General features: G+C 36.1%; 1 protein-coding gene across 1 annotated transcript in view; it reads right to left on the bottom strand.

Moving 5' to 3' along the window:
* Positions 1-22,626: 22,626 nt before the first annotated feature.
* The window catches only part of LOC124368275 (cytochrome b5-related protein-like), a 76,582-nt gene continuing 73,184 nt past the window's right edge, over positions 22,627-26,024 (bottom strand). Inside the window, 5 exon segments of the mRNA XM_046825549.1 lie at positions 22,627-22,759; positions 22,761-22,967; positions 22,969-22,987; positions 24,504-24,616; positions 24,618-24,746. Coding sequence (XP_046681505.1) covers positions 22,703-22,759; positions 22,761-22,967; positions 22,969-22,987; positions 24,504-24,616; positions 24,618-24,746 — 525 coding nt within the window. The 3' untranslated portion in view covers positions 22,627-22,702.

Consider the following 26,024-nt stretch of genomic DNA (forward strand, 5'->3'; position numbering starts at 1 on the left):
GATAACCTACAGATGTCACGTGAAAGCCAGCCAGGTTAGCAAAGTGTCGTAAGTGGATAAAATTTGCAAAAGCTCAATTTCAGCAGCCGTCTGGATTGTAATCTATGAATCAGCCTTCACATGAGATACAATAACGTCTATGTAACTCTTAACGGCATTAGGTATTAGATTATTGGGATATTTAATTAATGGCTGGTATTTTGTTTTAAGTTTGTTTTTGATTTTAGTACTGTTAAGGAAACAGGATTTTTCTAGACTTTGCCATCGTTCAGTGATACAATAAAACAGTAACAATAAGATTCTAGATCTGCAATCTGATCTCTTCCTCGGGTGGATAAGTAACGTAAACACATTATTTTCCTGCTTTATACATAACTAGTGTCTTAAGGGCAGTCTGACATGAAAAAAAATTTTTTTTGGGGAATTTTGGTTTTTTATTTATTAATATTCTTTAGAATTTTCTCTTTAAAATGGTATATAATATACCTTATTACTATAATATTAACCTTATATATAAAAAATATATATATAAAGGCTTGCAACTGTTGTTTGGCGTTGAGCACCACTCCTTATAGTAAACAACAATCTATAAAATAGATATTAATTGGTTTTGTTTATGTTGGTACTGTTTTGCTTTTAGTCTGGTTTTAGCTGATATCACACACTGTCAGCAATATGACAGATGTCATCTGTTGTTATTATTTTATGTTGGAGGTTATTGTGAAGTTTTGAAAATACTGTGTTTTGTGATTTGCAAGTTTCCCTGTTGTTTTTATTTGTAAAGGAGTTTATTGTAATTGAATGTAGATTAAAATGGGTAATAAGAAGAGAGTAGGAACTAAGAAACTATGTTACAAGAAGAAGACTGTTGTTCGTAGCAAGAAAACAGTAGTAACTTCAGGTAATGAAGAGGATAGGCCTAGAACACCCAAAGTTGTTTCCACATCCAATGAGAAATTGAGCCCTAACCTAGCCTGCTATGATAATTCAACTGATACCTTACAGTATGACATAGTAAACATTGTACAGCTAGAATCAGTTTTGAAAGATGTTGCAGTGTGTAGGGTTTGTCATGGCAACCTATCATTTAGTCGAAAACCATTAGCAGGGCTCGCAGTACAAATTTCCGTCTCCTGTAGCTGTGGCATGACAAAAGCTTTTGACAACTGTCCCAAAGCAACAGATATTAGGCCTAGGCCTATTGAGGCACCAAGCAAAAGTTCACAATGCTACTATGACTTGAACCTAAGGTTAGTATACGGCTTGCGTGTAATAGGAAAGGGCTATACTGCTGCCCAAACTCTTTGCGGCATGATGAATTTACCCGCTCCGCCCAGCAAGTTCAATCAACATGAACAGTTTTTGTCCAGCCATGTAGAAAGTGTGTGTTGAAAACTCTATGAAGAGAGCAGTGACAGAAGCAGTTATTGAAAATGGAAATTCTAATGACTTATGTGTTGCGGTTGACGGAAGCTGGCAAAAGCGAGGCCACACCTCGCTAAATGGCGTTGTCACAATTACTTCAGCAGATACGGGTAAAGTAATAGATATTTATTCAATGTCAAAATACTGTAACTGCCCTCAGAGAACAAGCAACCAACACTTAGAAATATGCAAGGCAAATTATGTAGGTAGCAGTGGAGGTATGGAAGCTGAAGGTGCGACTGCAATGTTCAAAAGATCCGAGACTAAATACGGTGTTCGCTATGTGGAGTACCTTGGAGATGGTGACTCCAATGGCTATGCAGCAGTTGTGGCAGAAGCACCATATGGCCCAGATGTGTCCATTCAGAAGTTGGAATGTGTAGGACACGTCCAGAAGAGGATGGGGACAAGAATAAGGGACTTTATCATGAAAAATAAAGGCTTGAAGCTTTCTGACGGAAAATCTCTTTCTGGGAAAGGTAGGCTAACAGGGAAGGCGATCCAACAAATCCAAATATACTATGGACTAGCCATCCGTAGGAATACACACAGCGTGGAAGCCATGAGGCGAGCAGTTTGGGCGTTGTACTGTTCATGTTCAGTCTACTAACGATACACTTTACATATTTTATGCCCAGACACCGAAGACACATGGTGTAAGTATAAACAAAGCCGCCAAAGAAAAAACTAAATATGACCACAGCCAGCATTTTCACCTCTCACCTGTTCTAATGAAAGCAATCAAACCTATTTTTAAATCTTTGTGCAGCCTAGAACTACTCAGAAAATGTCTCAAAGGAAAATCTCAAAATCCTAATGAGTCTATGAATAATGTCATTTGGGCTCGGCTCCCTAAACGCACCTTTGTTACACTAGGTGCTCTTAGGCTAGGTGTCTATGAGGCAGTCCTATCATTCAATGATGGGTACAGCTCCAAAGTGAAAGTTTTAGAGCACATTGGGCTAGAACCAGGACTGAATATGCGGTTAGCTTTAAAACGTCTCGACACCCAGCCGGATTCGCAAAGCAGATAAAGCGGCTACCGACATTGAAAAAAAAAATCAGGCAATCAAGGACTTTAGCCAAAAGGAAGCTGGAGGATCTGTATCAAGAAGCAGAGGATCCAGACAAACCCTTCCTACAGTGCAGGCCATCATTAAACCAAGGTATGAGTCCAAAATATGCTACCTTCTTGCTTTTTCTTGATTTGCCGAAACTTGTTATTTTTTAACTTTGGGGCCCTATAACTCAAAAAACTACTAGGCCTACCCCAGTCAAATTTTTATACAGTATTCTACTTACTATTGCCTAGTTCCCCTCATGGGAATTTATAAATATCTCTTGTCAATGAGGCACAGTAAACATTTTTACTTATAAAAAAGTTAGTTAAAAACAATAAATTATAAAAAAATTATAACTTTTTAATTTTTTTTTCAAATTTAAAAACCTCATGATAAGACCTAGATTATAAGCTATTTAATAAGTAAAATAAAAATCAGGACTCTATCTATAACCATTACAGAGATATAGGTTCCCAAGTTAACATTATGTTCTTATGGAGGTCGGACTGCCCTTAAGTCTAATATGATTAATAACAATTTCCAAATATCTTAATCTAAATAACAATAAACTAAAAGTAACAGTGTCAAAAGGTAGGAGAAAGTGTCAATCAAGGCTGGGTCAATAAATTACTAAAATACTAAATAACATGCAATAACACGAATAAATAATTAAAATCGTCAATATATACTAAATAACATGCAATAAATAAATAAATAACTACAATATATAATAACTGGGTAACTGGATCAGTCTTGCCACTTCTGGACGCCGGATACATGAGTGACATATATGTCCCGGCTCCAGCGAATGCCCTCGGAGACGCAACGACGGGAGAGGGATGTGCCCTATCTACGGTGAACCCCGAGGCGTGCCAGGGTCCCCCAGTTGGCGCTGTCCCACGCACCCAGGGAGCCGACGACGAATGCGTCCACGGAAGTCCTGTAGCCTCCGGCCGTCAGCATCCGGGCGAGTGGACCATAGGTGGTGTCGAGCTTCCTCTCCCCGCGCAGCTTCGATGGCCCGCCAGCCGTCCTCTTATGGAACGGCGATGTCGACTATCTTGACGATCTTGTTGTGAGCGTCGATCATCACCACATCCGGACGGCAAGCGCACCATCTCCTCCGGGAAATCATCTTCACGGCCTTGGAGCAGCGCTTGAAGGGGCACCCGCTGGTTCACGCGGACCTCAACTCCCTCCGCAGGTCTGACGGCCGCGACGAGGAGATCCTGGACGGCGTTGTGTCTTCGCGTGATGCCAGTAGCGAGGCTGGAGGTGCAGTGGCAGAGCACGTGGGCGGTGGTCTCGTCGTGTCGACCACACCGCCTACAACGCCGATCGTTGACTCCTCAGCGTCGGCAACCGTTGAGAGGAAGAACATTCGCCTGGCCCGGTGAACAAACCGCCAGTCTGCGAAATGTGTTTAGCGCCCCTCGTGCAGCATGTGGTTGGCAGTGGCGCAGGTGGTGGTGACCCTGGCCACCCTTCCCTGGTCGGGTTTCGCGGAAAGGGTGGCCTGAAGTGTTGCTGCAGCGAGGAGCGCAGACTGGCGGACAGCGCGTGACGGGAGCCCCTGTCGACGATCCTGAGGGGCCTGTCCCCAGGGATCGTTATTTTGAAGTGTTGCCCTGCCGGCACACCATCCCCAGCGCAAGTCAAGTTCTTCAACCTGTTCAAAGCTGCCCGCGCGGCAGAAAAAAGTAGTGGCAACATTGGAGTTCCCGGGGAAGTCGCCGTTGAGGTATCCCACAAGGAACTCCATTCCGGCGCGGGCAGCACTCCTCTGGCCCGCAGAGGCCGCTAATCCCTCCAAAGCAAGCGAAGCAACCCTGGCATCCGGTGAGGTGAGGAGCCTGAACGCGTGGTTGATGGCGGCCAGGTCCGAGAGGTCGGCCAGCGGGACGAGTCCAGCCCCGCCGCAGGAAGGTGGAAGATAGACCAACTCGGCACTGGCGCGGGAAGGAACGTTGAAGATCTTCTTCACACCACACTTGATCTTGCTGTCCCAGGCTCCTAAGTGCAGTCTTGCGGATCCGCGCGGTCTTGAGGTTGAATTCCAACTACATTCTAAATTGTAAATTGCATTTGAGTGTTTTTTTGGGTTGGTTATCCACCTGATGAAGAGACCAAAGTGCAAATCTCGAAACGTAGTGTTACTGATTTCTTGTATCACTGACCGAAGTCCGCGACGAAAAATCCTGTTTATTTCATAAATTACCAATCAACGATTAATCTGACAAAAACAAGGATAAATGATGGTTCTTTATCAAAAGCTGACAGATTTGTTATTATCTGACTTATTATGATTATATGAGATATCTGGAGTATATCGTATTATCCTTTGGTAACGCTATGGAATTTTTTCAAGTAATTTTATGAGCTGAATTTGGTTCCGTGTTTGATTGTTTACGTTCCGCTGTGATCCATATCCTGGAGTTTTGTGCGCGTCTTACAAATACGTATTCGTTTTAACAAAATTCTATTAACAAGAGATTTTCAAGGACCGAAATATTTTAAGAATTTAACTGTCCGAGCAATGTTGAGACGCAGGTGTGAATAAATAAGAACTATATTAATGAAACCAACCGTGTAACAAAGAAAACCAAGAATTTCACCAATACTTGACGATACCCCCCCATACCACATTGTTGATCGATGACAAGAAAATGGTTCGATTGAGTTGATCGAGATATTTTAATAACTTTCATAATCACAGCTTTTCGAGCTATTTATTTATACTGAAAAAAATAAAAATTTGCCACAATTCTTTAATGGATTCACGATGAATTTTAGGAATTTAAAATAATATTTGGGAAATTTTGTATCCACCCTCAAGGAAAAGCTGTTGACGATCACTTGAACGAATTATATATATATATTATATATATATATATATATATATATATATATATATATGTATGTATGATTACTATAAATGAAATTACATGATTTAATAACACATTACTTATTACAATTACACTGTTTTAAGAGTGGTTAACACACTTACACTAACAACCAATGCACAATCAAACAAACAATCAAGTAATAATTACCCAGGGTCAAAGTATTGGGTCTGTTTGCCAAGATAGCGGATGACAATGACTGACCATCCAGTGCCGTAGACATTAAATAGAGACAATAAATTAAATAATAATAAAATAATTTAAATACATAAAAACTTATTTAGACTGTATAACTTTTTACATTTGTGTAATGGACTCTTCTGACAAGTTGTAGGTCTATAACTTAGCAGAACCAGTAATGTATAAATGATGTATAAATAAATAAAATTTTAAATGGATATTGCTAAAAAACTTTCCAACCGAAAACCCGATTGGACGAAATCGTAATGCCAGTATCACACGTTCCTTGAACTGTGTAGTTTAAAGTAATCATATTATTTAACATCGCTGAAAATCATTATTAAAATAACGTAGTTGCTTTTCGTGCAAATGCGACAAATAATACCAACTGTAACATACAAAGTGAGATACAACACTGAGGTCCTGGAAGGTCTGCGGGTCAAAACAACGCATGCGCAGGGTGCGCCTGTTTATCGGCCATTGTTGATTTTACTGCGCAGTCGCGGAACGGCTCTAAAGGAGCTTATGCAAATGGAGGAGCCCTAGTTCAGTCGGGATTGCTCATTATGCGGTGTTATAAGTGGCTGCAGCACTGCATTTCCATTTTCCTCCAAAGGTCATCTTTTCCTCCCAAGGTGACCCTGATGACAAACCTCGGGTCTGCCCCACCCTCGTTCACTGTAACCGCAGTTTGATTTATGAATGCAGCAAGCGTAACTGAGTAGCAAATCTGTCAAGACCAGATGGGCCAGATGGGCAATAAACCGTATGGGCCAAACTGTAATAAAAAAAAACTCTAGAGGAAAGTTACTTGGGCGAATACGAGGCCATAACAAGTGACCGAATTTAAAAGAAACAGACAGGATATTAATTGAATTCCAGGACTGTTAGAAGTAGATTATAGGGTACTAAGAGTCTTTGAAAAATAGTCACCTTAGGTTGAAATGGCAAAAATTTGGAAAATATTTTTGGTGAAAGTGAATTCAATCCGGTATATTGTTTAAACGATATTATTTAAATACCTAAGGTATTGGTCTTATAAATTAACAGGCTCAGTATCTTTTACAAAATTCATGTCACTATTCTGGCACAGTTAAAAAATCCCAATTGTTTAAAGATTAACACAATTTTTCTAGTAACCACCCTTAAGAGCCAGCCATATTGGCGGCCAAGTTGAGTATTGAATTTATTTACATTTTTTTTTATCAACCCTTCCTACGTGTGGAAGACTCGGTTGCTCCACCGTGCTTTGAGATCATGGACTCAATTGTTTACCTGATGAGACAATGAGATTATATTTTCTAGTCTAGGTGTGTCTGGTGCTAAAGCGATGTATAGGTTCGTTTTGAGCTTCTTCGATGCCGACTTTTTTGGTTCTCTTTAGACGAATATGACTCCAGATTCCAGGGGTCAAAGTATGAGACTGCGTCAGATAACAGACGCTGCAATAAGATTAAGGTGAACTGGAGCTAAACTCAACATTCAAATTGAATCAAACCCGTCCTACCATAGCTACGTTATATGTGAATTTATTGTTAGTTCAAAAATTATCAACTTAACAAGATAATTTAAAAGATTTTGGATGAGTATTAATTACAGGGCTTACATATATCTTAACTCGACAACCTAAAACGACGGCGCAAAAGTGTTTGTGGTGTAAACACATTGTTGTTATGGAGGAATATTTAAGGACATTTAACTAAAGGTGGCTCTTAACAATGGTAATAATTATCTTTTCAAACAGAACAAAACAGAAAATAAAGAAAAAACAAAAGAAGAATGCCTCTTTCACAACTCGTAAATTTTGCGATTTTGAATGAAGAAGTGCTTGGAATATCACGAGATGGGAGGGATATCAATAAATCGACAACACTCAATTTTTGTCATTTATGTTCGGCGAAGCTCTAGCAAAAAGGTAGTTTTATTTTTATCAAAGTAATAAACATACTTCGTCAACCCGTCAACAACATAAAACTCTGTGTTTCTATTTTATTAGACTAAATTATACAATACAGAGTGTTTTTTAAATGCGTCACCACCATGATCTTGGAAAGTTTAAATCTGACACCAAATTCAAAATGGAGAGCCTTACTAATATTGAATATGTTTTATAATATGTATTTCATGTATACACATTTTTACTATAGAGCATCTCGTGTTTTATTACTATTTTCGAAAGGAAAAGTAGTTTTAAGGCTTTTTATTCTTGGCGCTTTTATATATTTCCCTTATGACAAACTAAACATAAGATATGAAAGCTGAAAGTGTTGAGGTTCCTTATGAGGTTAACATTGAAAAAATGCCTTTTTAAATAGGCATCAATTTGAATATTATAAACTCTAAATCTAGCATCTTGAAATTGTTTTGAAGATATTTATGAATGTGCTTTTACAGGTTTGTGTTCTCTACAAACAAAACCGAACAGTAGCTGGATAGGTAAGTAACAATTTAATAAAAAGCTTTATTAGACAAGACGTCTTTTTCTGTACAGACAATTCAGTACAAACCAAAATGTTCTTAACACGAATAAATCCTCAGTTCCGTTTACAGTTAAGTTTGCTGTCAGATTATAGTTAATCACAATGGCGGGAAATTTAAAAAGTACACGAAGAGAAAGTATGGTTCAAGCGCCTGCGGACAGGGAAAATTATAAGTGGCGTGAATGGCTGCCATGCGGGAATTGCATCGTGTTGTTATACGGCGCTTATAACTCCTTTATGACTAAGAATTAGTATTACTCCCATTTAAACGGATCTGTTAAGAAATTTAATGCGTCCTTCATAAATGGGCTTACTTAGGAAAGCCTGGACAAACTGGGTGTCTTGAAGTGATTCTAAAATGTTTTAAATTTTAATATATTTTGTTCCTACATTGCGACATATATTTGACTGAAATATCAAATTATCTAAAATTACTTATTCATAACCTTCGTAGTTATTGAGGTACTACTTTTTAGTGAAAGCGCAAAGTAAAAACATATAAGATTTCTATTAAAATGTTTAAACATATTGTACATAAGTTTTCGGTGCCATTTCATAACTGCATAACCATAACAACTAAGATTATAACACGTGTACCTGCTTTAGGCCAAAATAGGTACAGGAGTCACACACTTTACAGCAAGTATTAATGAATGAGTCACCGATGAGTGGAGTATTTTTTCTTATGTATTTGTGAGTATTTTTTAAGAGTCTGAGCTTTTTCACTCATTATATCCCCATCACCGGTCCTCAAGTCCGAACGAAGATCTTCTCCAATAGAAAATGGGAGAATCTGTACATTCGGTATTTGAATGAAATTTTCTGCTTTGTATTCTTGATGGAAGTGAATAGGTTTTAATAGAAAAGACATTTTTCATTCTTCCACGTTTAATTTATTTAAAAGACAATATCTAACTGATGATGCCTTAACCGGGGTGAAAGCGCTTTTTAAATAAATTAAACGTGGAAGAATGAAAAATGTCTTTTCTATTTGAATGAAATGTCAGAGTAAAATACCGAAATATATTCTGGGTCATATAATCATCGCATCGAACTTTTTCAAGAAAAACATTGCAATAGTTGCAGAATCTGCCAGAATTTGGGCGGGAGAAGAGACCTTGAGATCCAGGGATGTACTCACAAAGGGTCCAGAGGGTGCCGGACCCCTTTCAAAACATAAATCGTTATAAAATAATAAAACTAAGTTCTCATGCATTTTAAATTTTAAAACTCAAATAAAATCGAATGTGCTGGATTTATAAAGAGTAGTAAGATTAGGAAGAAAACGACTGAGGTGTTGCAATCTGGTGTGGATCTACATAAGGTGAGGGGGGGAGGGGGGATGTGATAGTCGAAATAAACCTTTATGTATCAGAGTAATCACAATTTAGACTCATACTTGAACGTGTTCAATCAGTCTTTTGTCTTGTTATTATGAACAATTTTTACAGATTATTTAGCCCCTTCATATGGGTACGGCACTGAAATCCCCATAGTAACCGATTTGACCAGCGATACCGCCATTGGTACAAGCTAGAATCTGACAGTGTGATCATTTCACTTTCAAATTAACTACTACTTAGACCCGTTTTTTTTATATTTTAGCGTTTGTCCATGTTTTACACAGGTTATTTATGTATTATTAAAAAAAGTACATATTCTCCTTCGTAAAAAAAAACATAATTGGTTTGGGGCGGCCCTACCCCTAAAGTCAAATCCCGGGTACGTCACTGTGAGGCCCACAGAGGAAGCGATTTGTCCAGCGACACCGCCATTGCTACAAGCTAGAATCAGACGGTGTGATCATTTCACTTTCAAATGAGCCATTACCCAGGCTTAGACAAAGATGCGTTTACCATAACAACCGGCAATTTGAGAGCGGCTCCGTCAGAGTGCACTTCTGCGCCGCTTGTGGGGTGACGATTTTAGTTCATTTAGGTAGCCCACTAGACATGGTGTCTTCATTGGAGCTTTATAGGTCACGGTGCTAAATAATGATAAGGTGGAAGGAAGACGCACGCCAACATGGAGTGTACGTGGGAGACCCGGCGCTCGTTCCTTGGATTTACAAACATCGTTTCTTTACAAATCAGACAAGCCTCGTCCACTGAAGAATTTTCCTGCCTTCTTCTACCACATTTTCTCTGCGAGATGCTGATCCTCGTTTTAACCCTGCACCCGTTCCTTGGATTTACAAACATCGTTTCTTTACAAATCCAAACAAGCCTCGTCCGCTGAAGAATATCCTGCCTCCTTGTATCACATTTTTTCTGCGATATACTGATCCTCGTTTTAACCCTGCATCCGTTCCTTGGATTTACAAACATCGTTTCTTTCACAAATCCAAACAAGCCTCGTCCGCTGAAGAATATCCTGCCTCCTTGTATCACATTGTTTCTGCGATATACTGATCCTCGTTTTAACCCTGCACCCGTTCCTTGGATTTACAAACATCGTTTCTTTACAAATCCAATCAAGCCTCGTCCGCTGAAGAATATCCTGCCTCCTTGTATCACATTTTTTCTGCGATATTACTGATCATCGTTTTAACCTGCATCCGTTCCTTGGAATTTACAAACACATCGTTTCTTCACAAATCCAAACAAGCCTCGTCCGCTGAAGAATATCCTGCCTCCTTGTAATCACATTGTTTCTGCGATATACTGATCCTCGTTTTAACCCCTGCAACCCGTTCCTTAGATTTACAAACATCGTTTCTTTACAAATCCAAACAAGCCTCGTCCGCTGAAGAATATCCTGCCTCCTTGTATCACATTGTTTCTGCGATATACTGATCCTCGTTTTAACCCTGCACCCGTTCCTTGGATTTACAAACATCGTTTCTTTACAAATCCAAACAAGCCTCGTCCGCTGAAGAATATCCTGCATCCTTGTATCACATTTTTTCTGCGATATACTGATCCTCGTTTTAACCCTGCATCCGTTCCTTGGATTTACAAACATCGTTTCTTCACAAATCCAAACAAGCCTCGTCCGCTGAAGAATATCCTGCCTCCTTGTATCACATTGTTTCTGCGATATACTGATCCTCGTTTTAACCTGCACCCGTTCCTTGGATTTACAAACATCGTTTCTTTACAAATCCAAACAAAGCCTCGTCCGCTGAAGAATATCCTGCCTCCTTGTATCACATTTTTTCTGCGATATACTGATCCTCGTTTTAACCCTGCATCCGTTCCTTGGATTTACAAACATCGTTTCTTCACAAATCCAAACAAGCCTCGTCCGCTGAAGAATATCCTGCCTCCTTGTATCACATTTTTTCTGCGATATACTGATCCTCGTTTTAACCCTGCATCCGTTCCTTGGATTTACAAACATCGTTTCTTCACAAATCCAAACAAGCCTCGTCTGCTGAAGAATATCCTGCCTCCTTGTATCACATTTTCTCTGCGAAATGCTGATCCTACGTTTTAACCCTGCGCCCATTTCTTCAATTTACAAACACCTTTTTTTTGACAAAACCAGACAAGCCTTAATATTAATAATAAATCTTTATTGCGTTCACAATTTAAGTAAATTGTATACAATCGTCAATATACATGTATTAAAATGAATTAAACTTTATAAATCAGTTTAAATGCAAGTCATTTCAGTCATTAAAAAGTTTTTCAGCTATGCTGATTACAATTTAGAACAGAACTAAAGGACTTGACCAATTTATTTCAATTAACTTCAAATTTAATCCAGAGGCTCATCATGAACTCTTCAACAGAGTAGAACACCCTCGAACACCAATAGGTTTCTCAATCGAGCTTTGAATGTTTTAGGATCATTTAAATTTTTTATCTCATCAGGGAGCTTATTTATGAACCTTACGCCAACCTCGGATGGTAGACGTTCGAACGTGGCAGTTCTGTGCTGTTGGAATACGGAAGTTGTCCCGGCCTGTAGTCCCGTATTGGTGGAAAGGCCCTGCCTTGGACCAACTCACATTTGAATCGGCAGTACAGAGCAACCTCAAGGATATAGAGACAGGGCAAAGTCAGCAATTGAAGCTCCCTGAAGGAATTTTTACATGTATCTCTGAATTTCAATTTTGAAATTATTCGGACTGCTTTCTTTTGAATTCTAAATACTCTTTCACATTTTTATTTTAGAACAGCTGCCTCACAGTCTCAGCCCATATGTTATATGAGGATATACAAGGCCCAAAATAGGCCGTTCGTAGTAAGTCCAAGGAGCAAAACTTGGAGAGATTTCGTAAAGCATAAATGCCCGAAGAAACCTTTGAACAGATGCTTTCCTATGTGATTGTCCCATGTCAGGCCCATCAAGGCACATCCCTAGGAATTGGTTAGAAATCATTTTCCTCTAGGACATCATCCACTATTACAGTAACGCAAATCCTCGGGCTCATATTGCCGAAGGCAAAAATTAAACACATTTGATTTGGAACTGTTCGCTCTCAGGTTCAATGTTGAGAAATACTGAATATATGAATTCAGTTTCAAAAAAAGTACTGATTTCTAATTGGTTCTTTTTTTAGCTTTGAAACAGAGCGTTGTATCGTCAGCGTATTGAACCATTTTACCTGTTAGGGAGCGGACGAATTCAAACCCGTCGACGTACACAAGAAATAGTACTGGTCCAAGGACAAATCCCTGCGGGACACCGTAGGCCCATTTTTACTTTTTCTGACAGGGAATTCGCAATCTGCACACTGGCTTCTATCTCTGAGATAAGACGAAAGCCATTTGTGCGGCAGACCACGAACACCACATGTCTTCAACTGGTACAACAATGTCTCATGATGTACACAGTCGAATTCTTTGGACAGATCAATGAATATGCCCAGCACATGTTCCCGTCTCTCCAGTCCATCGACAACGGTTTCAATTAAAATTTTGACGGAATCGATAGTGGATTTGTTTTTTCTGAACCCGAATTGATGAGAGCAAAGAACCATCAAAACGTTCAAAAGAACCCTTCTAATCTTGACAGATAAGCTTTTCAAAAAATTTTGCTTATGACTGGAAAGATTTAAATAGGACGATAGTTGCTTTTAAGGCAAGGATTGTCTTTTTTTTAATTGGCGTGACTTTCGCTGTTTTCAGGGTGGAAGGAAAAAATACCTTGAGCGAAAGACATGTTGATAAAATTTTTCAGTGGAGTCAAAATGTTCTTAAAGGCAGCGTTATTGAGCAGCCACATAGACATGCCGTTAATGCCACAATGACTGTTTTGTTTTGCATCTCTGTATAAGACGGGACACCTCCTGCTCACTCACTGGAGACAGTGCCATGGAAGAGACCGGTCACATCAATGACACTTGGTTGGAGCATTTTCAGAGATAGATCGGATAACGCAACCGACGAAAAAAGCGTTGAATTCACCTGCTACTTTTAATGGATCTGTAACTAATTAATTCTGTATTTTGAGTTTTGGAATTTTAGACTGTTTTGATTTCATTGGGCTGTGTCGTTAAATGTTTATGATGCTACAAGCAGTTTTGGAAAAATTTTCAGATTTTGATAGCTCCTTTTCGATTTCATGTGTTTTTGCTGTTTTTATTGCTTTTCGATAATTGGCCTTTGACGTTTCTATAAAAAGCTTTGAATTGTTCGTTCTCTGTTTGCACGTAGATGGAATACATTGTAAAATTTCAAACATTCACCGAATTTCAAGATATCTTGAGTCATCCACGAAGTCAATTTTGTCTTTATTCGCTCTCTAAAATGTTTAAACGGGCAAGCTATGTTCAAAAGAAAAACAAAACGTTCGTGGAACGCGGTTAAAAAGCTTTATCAACATTTTCAATGTTATCTACAAAAAACGCCCAAGACTCATTTTTTTTAATATGAATTCATAAGGGCGATGTTTTCCGAACTCAAGTCCCTTTTCATTTTGGATGATTGAGTTATAATTTTGGGCCTGAAATTATTAATTATGGTCTCCTCAGCATAGCGGTCAGATATTGCTACATCCAGTACAGGGATTGTGGCGTTTGGAATGTTGACCACTAAAGAACTTCCTGCCTTCCTTTATCACATTTCCTCTGCGAAATGCTTGATCCTACGTTTCAACCCTGCACCCGTTTCTTGGATTTTACAAACACCTTTTCCCCACCAAATCCAGACAAGCCTTGATCACTGAAGAACTTCCTGCCTTCTTTTATCACATTTTCTCTGCGAAATGCTGATCCTATGTTTAAACAGCTCTTTTGGCTCGATGGAAATCAATCCAATGATTTTAGCAAACAACTCAAACTCAGACGTCACATAAGTAGTACCAGTCTACAGAATTTGCTGTCCTGAGCTAAAATTCCGCAGTTGCTGTACTAGACCTATCCGTTACACCACGCTGTGAATTAGGTATGACAGTGAGAGACTTCCGCGATTTAAGTTTTTCTTTAGATTTTATTATCATGTATTCAATAACTTCATTTACATATACTAATGTTAACAGTTCTCAATATAACAGAGTAAAATAAAAAACACATCAGTCTCTCCGGACAACTGGTTATAGCGCTATACAACAGCCAGCCCTAGTACTACAATTGATGGGACCTAACGCTAGCTAATTGAAGACTGATCCTATCTACTAACGTCAATGAGACGTCTTGGTTTGGCCTGTCTTTGAGCTACAATTCCTCCAAGTTTCCCTTTTAACATTTCCACATAATACTCGTACATCTCATAGAAAGAAATTGGGCTATACTAACACATGCTACAAATGTTGATATTGTTCAGTATTATGCTCATGAAAACTAAAACAACCTTATGAATACCAAAACATACGTGTTTTCTTTCAATCTACGTAGTAATTTTGTAAAAATGTGAAATATTACTTTATGTACGGTCGAGCTATGATAGCACAAGGATAAATAACAATGGTAAAACGTTAATGGAATGTATATCTGTCATGAGTACTATTTCTTCTACAACTGTATTATACAGAATATTCCAAATATGCTTGTGTAAAGCGTTAATACAAATCTTAATTCTTACATGGTCGATGTCATGACTATCATCCACATTTTTACGGATGATTTTACCGACATTACATCAGACATTACAAAAACTATTCAAATCTTGAGATGTTCAAACTCGCTTAGGATAGCATCTTCAATAAAAAAATCTTAGACCAAAGCAAGTTAATATGTACAGTTGGGAGCTTTATCGTGATTGGCTGGAGCTGAACCAATCGCTGAACAACATGGCTTCATTATCACAGGCTGCCAGGTTTTCGATAATCTGATTCTATTTTCTTCGTAGAAGTTAGTTTTCTTCTTGATTTTTAAGAGTTCCTTTATTATTTTTTGGTAAAGATGTGCAATGTTTGCGAGGACTTTTATTTTGAAAAATTATATTAAATTGTGGTTTTGTAACTAGGTTCTACTCAGACTTAATTGTCCGTACACTGACGCTTCATGTTCCCATTATGTTCACGAACTCAGGTAAACATTGAAACTTGCTTTCCAATCTATACCGAGCCACAGGGAATTTCGTAGTAGAAGAATGCTACTATAGTCCAGTCGTATTACCTGATTGAAAAAATAAATGTTTTCTTACAGCAAACTAATGGCACAATTTAGTCAAATACATCATAAATAAATAAAAAAACCATTCCGAAACAAAATCGTCTATTAGGGGGTATAGGAGGGGTGGTTTTTAGGGGGCGAAAATGGTTTTTTTGCAATTTGTGAGTAAACAATGCATCCTATTGAAAAAATTCAAATGTAAAAGTTGTTGGAAATAAAAAAATCTACAACTTATGTAGTAATCATTTTTGCCCTAACCTCAAAAATTTCCCAAAAAAAATTTAAAAAACCGTTTTTTTTTTTTTTTGTTTTACATTTTTTTCTTTTACAAAAATGGTTCGATTGAGCTGAAAGTTTGATCAATATACTTGGTGCTATTTTAAAATTTTACTGTATTTTTTCATTAAGAAATATTTAGCCGTTATAATAAAATGTTACTTTAAAAAAAATATTTAGATAATTTTCAATCACCATTTTGAAACATTTTTTTAAATCAAAAAAAGGTTCTCTGACGGCTCATTATTTTCGTTTTTTTTATCTATTTTGAAGAAATGAAATAAAAAATATGTAGTTTAATTGAAAAAAACTGCAGAAAAATTGAAAATAAACAAAAATATTGACATTTTTTCATTATACATTGTATTATTTACGTGGAAAAATTGTTATTATTTATTTAAATTACAATTTTTTTATACCAGTGCTATTTGGTAAGCATTAGGCAAAATAATAATGAAATCATTCATATTTAACAATTACGTGGAAATTTTTAAATAAATCAAAAAACAGAATTCGAGTTCTTAGTAATTTTTTTTTAATTTGTATTTTTCATCATATATTTTTTATTTCTTTAAAATATTTTTTACAATTCTTATTGACATTGAATCAAGAAACCATTATTTCTTTCCAAAAGTTTTTTTGAATATTTTTTTTTTTCAGTGAACTTAAAAATATAAATATATTTTTTTCATATTCTACGTCATCTGATCATGATTTCATACCATATTCTACTCAATTTTTTCCCTGCTTTTTTAAATGTAATGATTGTATCTCCTTTCATTGAAGGAAACACAAGATCGTTATCAAAACTATCACTAATTTTTTTTAAAATGTATTTAATGTTGGGAATCACCATCAAAATCTTCTTTAATTTCGTTAAGGGAAAATTGGCACTCGGATGAATTTTTTTAAAGTAATACAACGCAGTAACTTATAAAATCTTTAGAATCTACACTCGATGTATGTCTACAAGATGTTGAGCTTGTCCCATCATAAAAAGATGACATGCACCTATTATGATAATAAGCTTGAACTTCATCTGATTCTTTGAGAAAATTCAGTCTAACTAAACAGACTAACATTTTATTAAATGATTTCTGAAAACATCTCTTCCCTTTAAAGATGATAAAATTTTTCATTAGTCTCAAACCTTCTGCATGCCGCGAAATGCTCTATTTTGGTTTACAAGGTTCTTCACAAAAAAGCACAATGATGCTCAAAATCAAAAATCACATGCTTCTTTAATAATCTTTCTTCCAAATAGATTTTTTTCTTGTTTGTTCTTTGGAAGCTGTAACAATTGATCGAGGTCTATTGTATGCCGATCGACAACCATCATGAATGTGTGCTTCAGTCAATTTCTGAAATGTTTTGTACCGCTGATCATTGCTTTGTTTACTTGACGAAATAAGAGTATCTATCCCTCGGACTTTTTATTTTCACCAAATCTCCATCGCGGCTTTTACAAATGATACAAGAAGGTACCTTTTCCACCATTTACATGAATCTATAAAATGCAGAAAGCACGATTACAATTAGTATACTGAAAATACGTAAAAATTACTAGATAAATAGCATGCGTAAAATTGTATGCACAGAGACAAAGATTTATGATCTGTATTATTTTTTAATAATTTTTATTGAATAATTTGTATAGAATTTTGTTTCGCAAAAGTTTTACTTACGATTTGTATTTTATATGGACAAAAATCTTGTAAATTGCTAATCACGAGGCTTATTTCACGACTCTACTCCAATATAACTTGACTGACGGACAAAGCAGCTGCTTATTGAATGCTTAGAAACATACTGAGACCCGTATAATAGAAAAATAGGATTGACCCCGCGCTTTTACTTCAAGGACACTATTATATACCTGTACTATATATACCTGTAATCCAACTTTCACATTCAACAATGTTTCTAAACTTTTCAAAATATTCAAAAATTCTTCAACATTGAAAAAAAATTATAATTTAAATAAATAATAACATTTTTTCACGTAAATAATACAATGTATAATGAAAAATATCAATATTTTGTTTATTTTCAATTTTTCTGCAGTTTTTTTCAATTAAACTACATATTTTTTATTTCATTTCTTCAAAATAGACAAAAAAAACGAAAATAATGAGCCGTCAGAGAACCTTTTTTGATTTAAAAAAATGTTTCAAAATGGTGATTGAAAATTATCTAAATATTTTTTTAAAGTAACATTTTATTATAACGGCTAAATATTTCTTAATGAAAAAAATACAGTATTTTTAAAATAGCACAAAGTATATTTGATAAAACTTTCAGCTCAATCGAACCATTTTTGTAAAAAAAAATTGAAAACAAAAAAAACGGTTTTTTTTTTGAATTTTTTTGGGAAATTTTTGAGGTTAGGGCAAAAATGATTACTACATAAGTTGTAGATTTTTTTATTTTCCAACAACTTTTTACATTTGATGTTTTTCAATAGGATGCATTGTTTACTCACAAATTGCAAAAAACCATTTTCACCCCTAAAAACCACCCCTCCTATACCCCCTAATAGACGATTTTGTTTCGGAATGGTTTTTTTTTATTTATTTATTATGTATTTGACTAAATTGTGCCATTAGTTTGCTGTAAGAAAACTATTTATTTATTTGACCATTTTTAACTGCTATTTCTCCTGAACTACTATGAATTGATAGGATTTATAAATACAAAAGAATCGAACTTAAAGACTCACTCGTTCTGAAAAAAACATTAATGGTGTTTAAAGTCCCGGTTTGGTACTACGAAGAACACAATAACCATTAACCTTACGGATTTTGCTAAATCTTATTCAATATACTATAATTAATTAAATTCTGTTATTTATTTCTTACGAGACACATACAGTCCAGTTTTACAAATTATCTTTTTAAATTTGGTAGTGAAAATTACATGACAATGTGTACTAACAAAATAACCATCAAAGTAAATAGTTCTTTTTAAAACTGAAGAAAGAGAGTTTATTATATACAAACAAAGTATATATGCAAAGTAGGTACAACATTAAAAAACCAAAATTGAACCATGAATGTACCACTAATCAAGTAGAGTTAATAATAAACTGTGTGGTTTGCCTAACTTATTATAGTTATTGTCTTGATTGTTGAAGTTTGTTCTAGGCGTATCTCTTGTTATTGCTTTAAACATTTTACTGTTATAGTCGTTCAAATTTTATTTTTAATTGTTGCCTCTTTTTCTAGTCTAGACACTTGACTTGTTACAATTATTTACTGTTTTTGCTCACCAGCTTCTGACTTCTTTTTTGTCTTATTTGCTGTCCACATATTTAATGCATGTGTTATTGTATATGTATATATTATTAGTAGTTGTCCCCCCCCCCCACCCCCCCCCCCCCCCACCCCCCCCCCCCCCCACCCCCCCCCCCCCCCACCCCCCCCCCCCCCCACCCCCCCCCCCCCCCACCCCCCCATTCTCTTGTGAAATGTATTTGTTCTTCTCGCTGTTTAATCTGATAAAAATATACAAAGCATGGGTTCAAGGATTGCTAATTGAAGCACAGTGTGGTTTTAATTTTTTTTAAATCATACATTATTAAAATAATTGTATTTTCACTTTTTGTACAGTTGTGATGAAGCAGAAATGATGGACCCTGCCGATAACGAGCCTCTTTCCCAGCTTGCAGCTTCTGACAGAGGTAATGAGAAAGTGTTTGTAGTTATCAGTAAACTTTAAGGCAATACTAATTAAAGAATAGTGACCTTAGGGTCTCAAGTTTATCTTTTTGCTGCAAAAGGAGACTTTTTTTGTCATCACTACAAAGACACTTATTGTTAACATTTCCAGAATGGTGTAAAACATTTGAAGCACTATTAATTTTTTGTTTTCGTGAATTAGCTGAAACTTAGTCAGAACATTTCGAATACATTTTGTCTCAATTTATTAATTTTTACATTTGAAACAAGTAGTATACTGCAATAGAAATGTGACAATTAAATGAAAAATTAATTCTGTCCTTACTACATGTAAATGTCCAAACGTCAGGGAAAGGAAAGTTGTTAGGTATACACATGTTAATTCGACACAGAGATAAAAAACTAAGGAGCTTAAAATAAGTGGTAGCGATGAATCGTCACTGGGATTTCTCGCATATCGCTAGCGACGAAATTTGCTAGACCGTGGCAGCTTCATGGCATTTCCTTGCAAATACAGCTAGTAATGATAAACCATCACATTTCCACTCGGCGTAAGGGTTAAAATACAGTATTACACTTGTTTATTTAATTTTAAAATGGACTAAGGAATTAGGAATTTGAAAAGAGGTTTTGAGTGGCCATCCTGTATTATAATGTATTTAGTATTTAAATAGTAATTACTAAAAAGTTATGTAAGATGAAAATTATGTAAGTGATTAATTATGTAATCACTTTAGAGCAAATAGTTTACTAGTCGAATATATTTCTAATTGATAATGTTAACATGTTATATTTGTTATGAAATTGTTTGAGCAGAACATATTCAGAACATTTGTTTGAAAAATAGATTGAAAAAAATATCTTACAATAAGTGAGAACTATAAAAACGATAATAAAATAACTAAAAACAAACAGTTGTATCAAGGTCATTAGTGATACCAACTTTAAAATTGATAAAGGTGACCTTTATCTGCTTCAAAAAAACCAAATCAGTCCAAAACAAATAGTAAAAACTAGTAAATAAAGTTGAAAATTATTTTTTTCCTAAACAACTGATCAAATCGGACGTTGGCGGTTTTAGCCTGAACTTCAGTGGTCGATCGAATCAATTGGATGTTGGTGTCCAAAGGGTTAAAGCTATCTTGAAAAATCTTTGAGTAATTAATTTCTTGTGGTAATTTTTGTGACAGAGAGATGGATCCTGGAGGAGTACGAGAGACTGATTGGAAGTACTGACGCCCAAGTGGAGATGAGCGAGGCAGTGTGGTGTGTCCGATTGTGTGCAATGGGAGTGCTCTCCGACAACCCTGTGGTGGGAGTTGTAAACTTGTTCACTTTGCTCGCTAGCCTTGCCTCTCACAGTTCCTGTGGCCGAGTTGGGAGGGCCTGATCATGAAGGCGGTGGACGGACACGGGCGACTCTGTGGAGAGCAGCCGACCTTCACTGTGTGCCCCGAAGACAACTACCTCTAGTCTGCTGTTGATGTGTTGTGTCTGCGGTCACGTACAGCAGGTGGTGTGAGGACAGCAGCAGTACTGATGTGATTGTACGTGTTCATGAGACTTCCCTCGTTATTTTGTAATAAATTGTTTTGTGTTACTATTATTATCAGTATTTTACAATTTCAGTTGAGAGATGACCTTATGATTTATAAAATTGAAGGAAAAGTTTAAATTAATCTCAAAGAAATTCATAGTTTGTTTACTTTGTTATGTCAGGTATAGTTAAAATTAATAGTGTTATAGAGTGGTTTTAAACCATTAATTAATTTTTAAGTTACTTTTTGTTAATGTCGACATGCATATTTTTCCAGTTATGTGAAATATTAAAAATAATCATAAGAACAAAATTATTTAGTTTATGTATTGTTCAACATAATTCTTAGTCCTCAATATCCTTTCTGGACCTTAATTCTAATAGCTTATTGACCAATGTGTTATTTTCATACATGATGTTAACCTTATGTTTTGTGTAGCCCATGCTACACTTGATCTGTGATAATAATTATAAAATAAATTGCTTCATGCAAGTAAAATCACTTCTTTTTTTCCTTTTCTTCAAAACTTGGTTACGTTTAAATTTAAAGTAGGCTAAATGTATAAGACTGTTTCAAAACTCTTCTAAAGCACAGGTACAACAAGGTAAGTACACCACACCATGTGTCGTGACAGTCATCGCTGAGGTTGCATGCAAAATTTCAATCTATTATATAGTTCATTTGATTCTTGAGATGTCCTGTGGACAGATAGACAGAAATGCAATCATACAATAAAAGTTGACACAAAAAATACACACCATAGAACACATTCTTTTAAAAATGGAGTTCAAGCTCAATTTAAAGTTTACATATGAAAACTTTCTCAACATATCTTGCCACATGATGCATTCAGATTTTTGTCCATTAAATTGGGTCTCATATCAGTGTTTAAATAATAAAATTCTATACATCAAGTTACTATAAAATTATGTATGTGGAGGAATAATTAGGCTGTGTGTGTATGTTTGAATGTGTTATACAGAAGTATTGCATTTGTTTACAAATTTATTTATTCTGCTATTTTGTCATTGCCATCATGAGTACATATATGACCAATGTAAAAAATATTCGCTCATACTCAGTCAAATCCCATAGAGACACACACCATCATCACGCTGAATTTCTCATATAGAATTAAACTTCATCCACAATTTCAAGTCTATAGGTTAGTTCGTTTTCGAGATATGCGGACAGACAAATTAAATTTTTCCAACCCCATGAGTGATAGGCTTCAATAAAGCTCAGCCAAAAATATTTAGTGAAGGGTAATTAATAAAAATATGTATGCAGTGACATGTACTTCATTTTAGTGGCAGATGAAAAATAATTATCTGACATGAAAAGTGTGCGCTGTATTGCAATATTGAGATACTTATTTTATGTGTAAATCAATTTTATGTTAAGACAAAGATAGAGTTTTGTGATTCTATAAATTATTCGGTGAGTGTTAGTGAAACCTATCAATAATTGATGGGCTGAAAAATTTCATTTGTCTCTATTCATGCATGATATCTCAAGATTAAAGTAAACCAAAATGCTTTACTAGGGAGTATACAAAATTCATCAGATGGTAATCAACTGATACAACAGTGTTAAAGATTTGTTTATTGCAAACATAACAAACTTCTATATCTACAATGAGTTCGACCACTACTATTTTATTGGTTCTGGTCCTTGAGGTTCGGTTCATTCCTCATGAGTTGGCGGAACTGGGCCGGTGACCAGATCCCAAGTTGTCTTTAGCTTGAAGTTGTACCCGAACTCTCTGCAGGTCTGCTCCATGATGGGATAGAGAGAGCTGAGGTGCACATGATCGATTGTGGGGAACAAATGGTGGAGTGAGTGATCTCCGTAGGTCACCAGGACGAGATTAGGTGACCCCATCACTTCGACCCTGTCTCGTGTGGCGTCCAAGGTGTGGAGAACCCCAATCTCTGTCCTCCCTGAGCACACAATACAAGACTTTTCAGTGAAAGAGCGAAAACTATGCTCTTCAGATCATATCTAAGTTCTTGACAGCTTACATAAAATTCTATTACTTAAATTCCAATGAATTATAACAAATACTGTTTATATTTGGTCTAGTACCATAAAATCTGTGCAAATGTTACATATGATAAACAATCAAAACTAATACCAAACGAACCAGTCTAAACCTCGCTGAATAACACTTGCTATAATTAGCTCATGCTTGGAGATTGCTTTATCTGAACCACAAATGAAACATAGTTTTTACGAGCTTGCAATTATAACAATACTACATAGTCAGCTGATTACGAGGGGGTACCCAAAAAAAAACCAGAATTATTTTATAAAAATTATATATTATCAAATTTTTACAATACGACCTTATCTCCTTCAAAATAATCTCCATTACAACTAATACACTTGTCCCAACGGTATTTCCATTGATCAAAACATTTTTTGTAGTCATCTTTAAAAATGGCTGCAAGCTCGAGCTTCGTTTTTTTTCTTAACCTCTTCAACGCTGTCAAATCGTTGACCTTTCAAGCATCTTTTCATGTGTGGAAATAAAAAAAAGTCGCATGGAGCGAGGTCAGGCGAGTAAGGTGCGTGGGGCAGCGGAACCATGCCGTTTTTTGGCTAAAAACTGCCTAACTGAGATGGCTGTGTGTGCCGGTGCGTTGTCGTGGTGGAAGAACCAGTCTCCAGTCTGCCACAAATCGGGTCTTTTCTGGCGAACTTTTCGCTGAACCGAGCTCCAAGTTAACCCACTACTCTCTGATAGTTCCTCAATTGTCTGTCGGACGGTCGGTGAGCACACAAGTTCACGAATTTTCTCAACATTTTCGTCCGGTTCGAGAGGTTGATGGACGTCCAGAACGAGGTTTGTCTTCAATCGAAATTGTCGCCATTTTTAAATCGAGCGAACCACTCGTAGACCTGAGTTTTTCCATCTTTGTAAGCTGTATTCAACATTAAATAGTTTCTGCAGCATTTTTACCAAGTAAAAAAACAAAATTTCACAGCTGCACGTTGTTCACTTAAACTTACCATGACAAAAAACGAAACAAGAACAAAACAGGGTTAGCGAAAACAGTCACTACGAACGAACAGAATGCACTAGGACAACGGAACTGGGGTCACTGAGCTCGCAATGGGTTGCGCGACACACACGCCTAGCGGCAGGAATGTGTACTACACGCTGCCGGCTGCCAGCAATACAATTCCGGTTTTTTTTGGGTACCCCCTCGTACTTCCAATGCTGCTGTGTTTGCTGAGCTTTAGGATTTTGCTTTCTATATGATTTATATTTTATTCAAGCAAGTGTTGGGCTCACACCAGCTTTGCATGGAAAGTTCCCATTCAATCTGTTGTAATAGAACAGAATATACAATTTTGTGAAATTATAATTTTAAAGAATATAATTCTGAGAAAACAACAATTATTGTACTCACTATGATTGTATGGGGAATAAATATTTAAATTAACCCTTACCTGGGCTTATCTCCATAGTGGAATATCTCAGGATGGTGGTGGGCAGCATTGAGTCCGATGACACCAAACCAGAAGCTGCTAATCATATTGATGTATGTCCACATCAAGATGACATCTAGAAACCGGCACACGACCTACAAGTAGCATCGCAGTGGGTAGCACCAGGCTAATCAGGTCCTGGCTGTGGAATTTAGTCTTCAGGATTCTGGAATGCAAGCACAGTGCTTTGTTAGTAAATGTGCACTGTAAACAAGAACTCTTAAGCACCAATGTCTGATTAATGGAACATATGAATAAAATTCCAATGTTTTGGTTTTCTGCTAAAAATAAAACCAGAAAAACATTTAATTTTTAATGAACAGTAAACATTCATTCTTCTGCAGGTTAAAAGCAATACACTGTTTCTTAGTGATGCATTGATTAAATCATTGGCAGTAATTAAATTTTAGAATTTAATTTTTGTCAATTACATGAAAAAGTAAAACTAACTATATTAAGATTAATTTATTAACCTTGTATACTAATTAGGATATAATTTAGAAAAAACTGTTAGACACATTGAGAATAAATGTACTCAGTTTCTTCTTTATAAGAATTTTTTAGAGCGTCTTTTCCCAAAAATGTTTCATCAGTAGTTATTAAGATAAGATTTAGTTATTTGACTTTTTTAAAGTATAGAAAAATGTTAGTACCAATGTTTTTGAGAAAAAAAAAAATATGAACAAACTTTAATCTTATCCGAATTGCTGAAATCACACAGCACTATTTGGACAATGCCTTAAAATAAACGGTTTTAATCTAATATTTGAAAAATTTGTCTGATACTAAATTGGTTAAAATACAATATACGGAATAATATGGCAGTCAATTCAATTTGTATAACTATTTGTGAAGTCTTAACACTTTGGCTATCAAGGGATGTAGTGTCTGGAATTGTTTGATACACTACACAGAACCTGTGACATAAAATGTATTCAACATTAATTATGTATGATCAATAAGTTCAACTCCGCAGAACGCTTCACTAGCGAGATGTCAATGAGAATATGAACTGTTAACGCAAGTCACGTTCCATAGTTTGCAGGTCTTGATTTGAGGAATATGAAATTTGGCAATGTTATGTAACATTTTGTACATAGTGTTTTCTGCGATTCAGACCCAACAAACTTCCAGTGCTCCACTTGAATTTAAAACTGCAATAATATCACATTTTATTTCAATGTTATCACCATAATCATGAGTCTAGTCACTCTAAAGTAGACTTGCGTCAAGTAATTTGAGTAATGTAAGTGCAGCTTAAATCAAGTTGTTTTCTACCTAAAAGAATCCAGTACAAGTAAGCATCAAACATGTTCAATGTTTACTTTCCAATATAATACTTTAAAAAAATTATAGGCTTGAAACAGGGTTTTATTCAAGTTTCTATAAAAACCCATGGGTGTCTAACCCCATGCCGCCCACACAGGGTGCTGTTTAAAGGAGGGTGCCAAATTAAAAGAACTTTTATAAAAGGTACACTAT

The sequence above is a fragment of the Homalodisca vitripennis genome, chromosome 8 (assembly GCF_021130785.1).
Source record: "Homalodisca vitripennis isolate AUS2020 chromosome 8, UT_GWSS_2.1, whole genome shotgun sequence".
Taxonomy (NCBI): Eukaryota; Metazoa; Arthropoda; class Insecta; order Hemiptera; family Cicadellidae; genus Homalodisca; species Homalodisca vitripennis.